The 10000-nt window shown below is 29.2% G+C and overlaps 1 protein-coding gene across 2 annotated transcripts in view; it reads right to left on the bottom strand.

The window, feature by feature from the left end:
* The window catches only part of ccdc80l2 (coiled-coil domain containing 80 like 2), a 33980-nt gene that overhangs the window by 12258 nt on the left and 11722 nt on the right, over nucleotides 1-10000 (bottom strand). For both annotated transcript variants that reach the window (XM_062057125.1, XM_062057126.1), the window contains 6 exons: nucleotides 9841-10000; nucleotides 7410-7498; nucleotides 7155-7325; nucleotides 2650-2801; nucleotides 2325-2594; nucleotides 1-255 (listed from right to left, as the gene is read on the bottom strand). The exon at nucleotides 1-255 is cut by the window's left edge and continues 16 nt beyond it; the exon at nucleotides 9841-10000 is cut by the window's right edge. In XM_062057125.1, coding sequence (XP_061913109.1) covers nucleotides 1-255; nucleotides 2325-2594; nucleotides 2650-2801; nucleotides 7155-7325; nucleotides 7410-7498; nucleotides 9841-10000 — 1097 coding nt within the window. The remainder of the gene's footprint in view (nucleotides 256-2324; nucleotides 2595-2649; nucleotides 2802-7154; nucleotides 7326-7409; nucleotides 7499-9840) is intronic.

Genomic DNA, 10000 nt, shown 5'->3' with positions numbered 1-10000 from the left:
CCCTTGAAAGTCTCCAAAAAGTCCTTCAAGGCAGTTTTGTCCTTCTCACTCACTTCCTGTTTGGACTTCTTTCCTTTTCTTTTCTTCCCTTTCTTTCCCTTCTTCCCTTTGCCCTTCTTCTCTTCCTTGTTGTTCTTCTCTTCCTTGTTGTTTCTTTCTTCCTTGTTGTTGTTCTCTTCCTTGTTGTTGTTCTCTTCTTCTCTGACCTTCTCCTCCGCCCACTTGTTCGAGCCTTCAGCTAAAGACGTGTCAGGCCTTCAAAACAACCACATGGGAAAGTAGAGACGCATTGGAAGGAAGTCATCAGACGGTGATCCGGATCATCCCCAAAATGTCATCACGTCTTCTTTATCTCGTTTGTGACTTTTATCAACACTTGTCTGACTTGTCTACTATGGAGGACATTTGTGTCTTCAGTACCAAACTTCGGTTTTTACACTCAATTAATGCTGATGATTTTTTGGGTGTTGCAATTTTGTGAAATTAATTTAAAAAATATATATAAAATTTAAAAAAAATTTGGAAAAAAAATGTATTAGCAGGATGTGTGTGTTTTAAAATTCTGAATTTTAAAAGTTAGTTTATAAAAATTCAGTGTTTCAAAACTTTGTGTTTAAAAATTCAGAGTAAAACAATTTATTGTGTAAAAATTAATTGTTATAAAATGCAGTGTTTCAAAATGTAGTATATACAAATAATGTGTTTTAAATTCATTGTGTAAAAATTCAGTGTATAAAAATTCAGTGTTTTAAAATTCAGTGTTTAAAAATGCACTGTTTAAAAATATAGTATATACAAATTCTGTGTTCAAAATTCATTGTTTAAAAATGTTATGTATAAAGAATTTAGTGTTTTAAAGTTCAATGTATACAAATGCAGTGTTTCAAAATTAAAAGGGTTTTAAAATTCAGTGTTTTAAATTCATTGTGTAAAAAAATGAGTGTGTAAAACGTCAGTGTCTAAAAATTCATTATTTAAAATTCAGGGTGAAACTATTTAATGTATAAAAATTCAGTGTTTTAAAATTCAGGGTATAAAAATTCCGTGTTTCAAAATTGTGTGTATAAAAATTATGTATTTTAAATTCATTGTGTAAAAAAATTCAGTGTTTTAAAATTCAGTGTATAAAAATTCAGTGTTTTAAAATTCAGGGTATACAAATTCAGTATTTTAAATTCATTTTGTAAAAAAATTCAGTGTTTTAAAATGTAGTGTATAAAAATTCAGTATTTCAAAATGTTGGTTTTAAAAATTAATTATTTAAAATTCAGGGTGAAACTATTTCATGTATAAAAATTCAGTGTTTTCAAATTCAGGGTATAAAAATTCAGTGTTTCAAAATTGTGTGTATAAAAATTCTGTATTTTAAATTAATTGTGTAAAAAAATTCAGTGTTTTAAAATTCAGTGTTTTAAAATTCAGTGTATAAAAATTCAGTGTTTTAAAATTCAGGGTATAAAAATTCAGTATTTTAAATCCATTGTGTAAAAAAATTCAGTGTTTTAAAATGTAGTGTATGAAAATTCAGTATTTCAAAATGTTGGTTTTAAAAATTAATTATTTAAAATTCAGGGTGAAACTATTTAATGTATACAAAAATCAGTGTTTCAAAATGTTGTGTTTAAGAATTAATTATTTAAAATTCAAGGTGAAACTATTTAATGTATAAAAATTCGGTGTTTTAAAATTGTGTGTACAACAATTCAGTGTTTTAAGATTCAGTGTATAAAAATTCAGTGTTTCAAAATGTTGTGTTTAAAAATTCATTATTTAAAATTTGGGGTGAAACTATTTAATGTATAAAAATTCAGTGTTTTAAAATTCAGGGTATAAAGATTCAGTGTTTCAAAATTGTGTGTATAAAAATTCATCCATCCATCCATATTCTACCACTTATTATTCCCTTCGAGGTCGCGGGGCGGTGTTGGAGCCTATCTCAGCTACAATCGGGCGGAAGGCGGGGTACACCCTGGACAAGTCGCCCCCTCATCGCAGGGCCAACACATTCAGTATTTTAAATTAATTGTGTAAAAAAATTCAGTGTTTCAAAATGTTGTGTTTAAAAATGCATTATTTCAAATTCAGGGTGAAACTATTTCAGTATAAAAATTCAGTGTTTCAAAATTGTGTGTATACAAATTCAGTATTTTAAATTCATTGTGTAAAAAATTCAGTGTTTCAAAATGTTGTGTTTAAAAATTCATTATTTAAAATTCAGGGTGAAACTATTTCATGTGTAAAAATTCAGTGTTTTAAAATTCAGGGTATAAAAATTCAGTGAATAAAAATGCATTGTTTAAAAATTCAAATTATAAACAAATCACCTTTGGTTCTTCTCTTCATGTTTTCCCGCCGACACGTGCGCCCTCTCCCTCGCCACTTCCTGTTTGCCTCCGCCGGACTTCCTGCCGGTGCTGGGCGCCTTCCAGATGACGAACCTGGACCTCCCACTGAGGATGTCCTGGATCTTGCTCCTCAGGGCGGCTTTCCTCCTCTGCGAGGCGACCATTGAGCTGGCGTGACTCGGCCTGGGCGTGATCCTCTTCTTCATCCTCCTCCTCTTCACCACAACCTTCCTCCGGCCGCCTCCGCAGCTGCCGGAACAAAAGATGGCGTCAGACGCTCCCGGGACCGCCTTGAGGGGTTTACCTTATCCTGGATCCCTTCCTGGTGATCTTCTCCAGCTTCCTGGCGGGCAGCTGGTCGATGACTTCCAAGATGGCCGCCACACGCACCGGGTAGGGGAAGCGCTCGCTGACTCGCAGGTTTTTTTTCAGGATCAACATGTTGAAGGCTTGGTCCTGAAAGATGTGATTGGTGATACCAGGTCCCAGTCCCATACTGCTTGTAGATATCGGTCTGATATCAGCAGTATTGTACTATTGTATACAACACAAAATACCGGTACTTTTTTTTTCATGGACAAAATGGCACTGCTGGTAATAAGAGCATGTGAGTCAACACACACACGGAGCTCTTACAAGCAGAGACGTGTTTTGCCTTCAAAACTGCCGGTAAAGGTGACGCCATGAAAGCTGAAGCGGGTCTTGAAAGTACTTTTTTTATTTTAGGAAAAAAAGTTTCAGTATTGTGAAGAAGAAATTTTAATGCAAAAATGTTAGGAATATTCTGACTTTTCGGACTGTTTTGAGTTGTTTTTTTTAGGAAAAAGTTAGTAATATTTTGTGAGAAAAGTTTTCCTCGTACAAGAATTATGTTGGAATATTTTGAGAAAAAAAGTTAAAAAATGCACAAGAAAAAAGTGTAACATTTTAGAGGATTAAAGTCAGATGTGTTGTGAAAGAGAGTTTTTTTGTTTATTTTTTTTTAGAAAAAAAAGTTGCAATATTGTGAGGAAAAAGTTATCTTGCAAAATTTTTAGGAATATTCTGACTTTTCTGACTTTGTTTGTTTTTTTGTTGTTGTTTTTTGTGAGGAAGAAGTTATCCAGCAAGAATTGAGTAGAAATATTTTTTTTAAAGACAGTTTTTTTGGGTTTCTTTTAAAAAGTCATCATTTTTTGGGGGGGGAATAGTGAAATTGTGAGAACAACTTTTTATACAAGACTTTGTAGGAATAGTCTGAGAAAAAAACAATTGCATTTTACAAGAAAAAATTATGTAATTTTACAAGATTAAAGTCTAATGTTTTTTTTTTTAGAATTTTAGAGGATTAAAGTCAGATGTATGGGGATTTTTTTTTTTTTTTTTTTAATGCAATATTGAAAAGGAAAAAAGTTATCTAGTAAGAATTTTAGGAATATTCTGACTTTTCTGACTGTTTTTGTTTTGTTTTGTTTTTTTAGAACAAGTTAGTAATATTTTGTGAGAAAAGTTGTCCACGTACAAGAATTATGTTGGAATATTTTGAGAAAAAAAGTTAAAAAATGCACAAGAAAAAAGTGTAACATTTTAGAGGATTAAAGTCAGATGTGTTGTGAAAGAGTGCTTTTTTTTTGTTTTTTATAGAAAAAAAAGTTGCAAAATTGTGAGGAAAAAGTTATCTTGCAAAACTTTTAGGAATATTCTGACTTTTCTGACTTTGTTTGTTTTTTTGTTGTTGTTTTTTGTGAGGAAAAAGTTATCCAGCAAGAATGGAGTAGAAATAATTTTTTAAAAGACAGGTTTTTTTTGGGTTTCTTTGTTGTGAGAAAAACTTTTCATACAAGACTTTGTAGGAATAGTCTGAGAAAAAAACAATTGTATTTTACAAGAAAAAATTATGTAATTTTACAAGATTAAAGTCAAATATATTATGAAAAAAAAAGTAGTCTTTATTATTTTTTTTTAGAATTTTAGAGGATTAAAGTCAGATGTATGGGGCATTTTTTTTTTTTTTTTTTTTTTTAATGCATTATTGGAAAGGAAAAAAGTTATCTAGCAAGAATTTCTGACTTTTCTGACTGTTTTTGTTTTGTTTTGTTTTTTTAGAACAAGTTAGTAATATTTTGTGAGAAAAGTTGTCATCGTATGAGAATCATGTTGGAATATTTTGAGAAAAAAAGTCAAAAATGCAGAAGAAAAAAGTATAACATTTTAGAGGATTAAAGTCAGATGTGTTGTGAAAGAGTGTTTTTATTTATTTATTTATTTTTTTTAGAAAAAAAAAATTGCAATATTGTGAGGAAAAAGTTATCTAGCAAAACTTTTAGGAATATAACTGACTTTTCTGACTGTTTCGTTTTTTTTAGAAAAAGTTAGTAATATTTTGTGAGAAAAGTTGTCATCGTACAAGAATTATGTTGGAATATTTTGAGTAAAAGAGTAAAAAATGAACAAGAAAAAAGTAAAACATTTTAGAGGATTAAAGCCAGATGTGTTTTGAAAGACTGTTTTTTTGTTTTGTTTTGTTTTTTTAGAAGAAAAAAAGTTGCAATATTGTGAGGAAAAAGTTATCCTAGCAAATATTTTAGGAATATTCTGACTTTTCTGACTGTTTTTTTTTTAGAAAAACTTTGTAATATTTTGTGAGAAAAGTTGTCATCGTACAAGAATTATGTTGGAATATTTTGAGAAAAAAAGTTACAAATTCACAAAAAAAGTATAACATTTTAGAGGATTAAAGTCAGATGTGTTGTGAAAGAGTTTTATAAAAAAAAAAAAATGTGTTGGTTTTTTTTAGAAAAAATAAGTTGCAATATTGTGAGGAAAAAGTTATCCAGCAAACATTTTAGGAATATTCTGACTTTTTAAAAAAAAAAAATGTATTTATTTTTTTAGAAAAAGTTAGTAATATTTTGTGAGAAAAGTATGAGAATTATGTTGGAATATTTTGAGAAAAAAAGTTAAAAATGCACAAAAAAGGTATAACATTTTAGAAGATTAAAGTCAGATGTATTGTTTATTTAGTTTTTTTTATTGTTGTTTTTGTGAGGAAAAAGTTATCCAGCAAGAACTGAGTAGAATTATTTTTTTAAAAAAAAGTTTTTTGGGGTTTCTTTTAAAAAGTCATCATTTGAGTGCTTTTTGTTGTTGTTGTTGTTGTTGTTGTTGTTGTTTTTTTAGTAAAAAAAAAGTTGCAATATTGTGAGGAAAAAGTTATCTAGCAAATCTTTTAGGAATATTTTGACTTTTCTGACAGTTTTTTTTTTTTTTTTACAAAAAGTTACTAATATTTTGTGAGAAAAGTATGAGAATTATGCTGGAATATTTTGAGAAAAAAAGTTAAAAATGCACAAAAAAAGTATTACCTTTTAGAAGATTAAAGTTTATTTTATTTTTTTGTTGTTGTTTTTTGTGAGGAAAAAGTTATCCAGCAAGACTTGAGTAGAATTATTTTTAAAAAGAACGTTTTTTTGGGTTTCTTTTAAAAAGTCATAATTTTTGGGGGGGGAACATTTTTGAAATTGTGAGAAAAACTTTTTATACAAGACTTTGTAGGAATACTCTGAGAGAAAAAACAATTGTATTTTACAAGACAAAATTATGTAATTTTATAATATTAAAGTCAAATATATATTGAAAAAAAGTTTTTTTTTCTTTTAGAATTTCAGAGGTTCAAAGTCAGATGTATTATAATTTTTATTTATTTATTTTTTAATGCAATAGTATGAGGGAAAAAGTTATCCAGCAAGAATTTTAGGAATATTTTGACTTTTCTGACTCTTTTTTTTGTTTGTTTGTTTGGGTTTTTTTAAGAAAAAAGTTAGTAATATTTAGTGAAAAAAGTTGTCATCGTACAATAATTTTTTGGAGAATATTTAGAGAAAAATGTACCAAAACAATTATACAATTTTACAGGATTAAAGTCAGATGTATTGTGAATTTTTTATTTTTTAAATGTTTTATTTTTTTAAAGAAAAATGCAATATTGTGAGAAATATATACATATATATATATATATATATATATATATATATATATATATATATATATATATATATATATATATATATATATATATATATATATATATATATATATATATATATATATATATATATATATATATATATATATATATATATACATATATATATATATATATAAAATACAAATAAAAACAGCCATTTTACATGATTAAAGTCAAATATTTTGTAGAAAAAAGTTTTTGGGTTTTTTTTAGGAAAAAAAGGAGTTCTTGTGTTAAAACATAGCTAGCTAATGGCTAACGTTCCTCTGCAGTGTTTTAGCTACTTCAAAAATACCACAAATACAAACAAATACCACTCCACTTTAACTTAAAGACAGTATAAGTCCATTCCAGACTTGAACAGAAATGTGAATATGTTTTAGATTAGTCAGTGTAAAGCTTGTACAAGAAATGAGTCACAATAGTTGGCAGCAGAAGTGAGTAGCAAGTGTGGCGGTAGCAGCGTCATTGTGTGGGGCTGCACGAGTGCTGTTGGCACTGGAGAGCTGCGGTTCATTTTGAAAAATGTCCAAAATCGTGTTGAAAATGTCACCATCCAGTGTGAACACCATTGTTGTCCTACACTGCCTTAGTGCCCTTGGGCAACCATCTTGCGCTTCTCCATGAAGAGTGTTAAAAAACCTTCAACGTTGGAATCCATGTTTTTGCCAAATGAACCGCAGCACTCGTGCAGCCCCAGACTCCGAGCTCGGACGTAGACAACGACCGACTCCTTCCCGGCGGGTAGCAAAGCTCCACCGCCGCACAAGCTGCACACGGACTACTTTAAAGCGGGCGCTGACCTGGGTGAGCTGCAGGTAGTGCAGCAGTCTGGTGACGGTGTCGGGGTCCAGGGTCTCCACCGTGGCGTCTCCTTGGGCGCTGGTCTTCTGGATCCTGCCCTCCATCATGGCGTTCTGCACGATGGTGACCAGCAGCGTGTCTCGCTCTGCCAGGCGGCAGTTCAGAAACTTCTAGAAGAGAACACAACATCAGCACGTCGCCTGAAGGACCTGAAGGACCTAAAGGACCTGAAGGACCTAAAGGACCTAAAGGACCTGGTCCATGTCCTCCAGCTGCTTCTCCATCATGCGCAGGTAGTGGTCCTGGTGCGAGGGAGCCGTGATCACCCACAGACGCTTTTTACCTGCACAAAAAAAACATTTTATATATATATATATATATATATATATATATATATATATATATATATATATATATATATATATATATATATATATATATATATATATATATATATATATATATATATATATAATCAATAGTGTTCCTTCACACCTTCACCTTACTGCCAAAACTCCACAAACACACAAAAAAGTATAAAAACTATTTTCTGCAATTAATTACTTGAATGTATAATAGACTGTATTTATATTATTCACATGTGAATAATGCTGTATAATAGACTGTATTTACATTATTCACATGTGAATAATGCTGTATAATAGACTGTATTTATATTATTCACATGTGAATAATGCTGTATAAAAGACTGTATTTACATTATTCACATGTGAATAATGCTGTATAATAGACTGTATTTATATTATTCACATGTGAATAATGCTGTATAATAGACTGTATTTATGTTATTCACATGTAAAAAATACCCAAATGTTTATTGTCTGTTGTGAGCAAACTGTGGTGCTGAATTTCCCCCAGGGATCAGTAAAGTACTTTCTATTCTAATCTATTCTATTCTAAATAAATGATTTGCAACTAAAAAATATATTTAACAACCCAAAAAACAATTTGCAAGTAAAAGAATAAACAGTTTTCTTCAATTTAAAAGAAACAATTCTTATTGTATAAAAACAATGTTCTGCAATTTAAAAAAAACGACTCCCAAGTAAAAAAAACACATTCTTCAATCAAAAAAACGATTCTTAATTATAAAAAACATTTATTTCAATTTAAAAAAAAAAACGATTCAAGTATAAAAACAATTTTCTACGAGTAAAAACATTACTTGCAAATATATATATTTTTTTATTTTTATTTGTTGTTTTAATATATATATATATATATATATATATATATATATATATATTTTTTTTTTTTTTTTTTCTGCAAGTAAAAAAACGATTCAAAAGTTTAAAAACAACTATTTTCTGGAAGCAAAAACACGATTTGCAAGTAAAACAACAACAACAATTTTCTGTAAGTAAAAAAACAATTGGCAAGTTAAAAAAAACTATTTTCTGCAATTAAAAAAACTATTTGCAACCAAAAAAAATATTTAACCTCAAAAAAACAATTTGCAAGTAAAAAAATAAACATCTTTATTGTATAAAAACAATTTTCTGCAATTAAAAAAAACGACTCTCAAGTAAAAAAAAAAACAACAACAACAAATTCTTCAATCAAAAAAACGATTCTTAATTATAAAAAACATTTATTTCAATAAAAAAAAAAACTTTTCTGGAAGTAAAAACCCGATTTGCAAGTAAAAAAAATAAAAACAATTCTGTAAGTAAAAAAACAATTGGCAAGTTAAAAAAAATATATTTTCTGCAATTAGAAAAACGATTCCCAAGTAAAAAAGAAATAACAATTAAATTAAAAAAATGTCTCTTAAGTATAAAATAACCATTTATTTCAATTAAAAATAAAAAAGATTCAAGTATTAAAAAATGTTCTACAATTTAAAAAAAAAAAGTTTTGCAAATAATAAATAAAAAAACCTGCAAGTTAAAAAAAACGATTAAAAAATGTATGTAAAAATAAAAGATTGCAAGTAAAAAAATCAACAATTTTCCAAAAGCAAAAAAAACAATTGGCAAGTTTAAAAAAACTACTTTGTGCAATTAAATAAACGATTCCCCAGTTTTAAAAAAAACTATGTTCTGCAAGTTAAACAAAAAAATATTTTCTTCAATTTAAAAAATAATTCTCAAGTATGAAAACAATTTTCTGCAATTAAAAAAACGATTCCCAAGTAAAAAACAAAAAGCAAAATCAATTTAAAAAACGATTCTTAAGTAAAAAGATTTTATACAACTAAAAAAATTATTCGCAAATAAAAAAACAATTTTCTGCAAGTATAAAAACGATTCGCAAGTTTAAAAACAGTTTTCTACTACCTAAGGTTATATGTTTTTACCTAAAAACAATGATTTTTGACACTTGGTGCCAACTTGGATTTATGCTAAGGTCTCTTGTATTAACATTTATTGCTAGCTTTTTAGCTAATTTTGTGTGTTTATACCTAAAAATTATGATTTTTGATACTTGGCGCCATCTTGGATTCATGCTAACCTCTCCTATTTTAGCATGCTAACATTTTTTGCTGGCTTTTGAGCTAATTTTGTGTGTTTAAACCTAAAAAATTATGATTTTCGATACTTGGCGCCATCTTGGAAGTTTGCCATCATCTAATCTTATGACTAAAGTCCTTTAAAAGTCTTAGGTATGCTGGCCCAGAATTTGGTTCTGAGGCCATGCGAACACTTCTGATCGTTTACTTGCCTGCAAAATCAGAGAGAAAATCCAACTCGGACGCAAGACCAGAGTCTCCGGTCTTGTCTCCATGTTGTCTGTCCTCATCCAAGCCGAGTCCTAGCTCCGTTCCGGCGGGAAGGTCCGAATAGTCTCCCCAGTCCTTCACGTTGGGGTCCAGCTGGCTCTT

The sequence above is a fragment of the Entelurus aequoreus genome, linkage group LG08, assembly GCF_033978785.1.
Source record: "Entelurus aequoreus isolate RoL-2023_Sb linkage group LG08, RoL_Eaeq_v1.1, whole genome shotgun sequence".
Lineage (NCBI taxonomy): Eukaryota > Metazoa > Chordata > Actinopteri > Syngnathiformes > Syngnathidae > Entelurus > Entelurus aequoreus.
The sequence above is the reverse complement of the archived record's forward strand: the minus strand, read 5'-3'. Positions and strand labels throughout refer to the sequence as shown.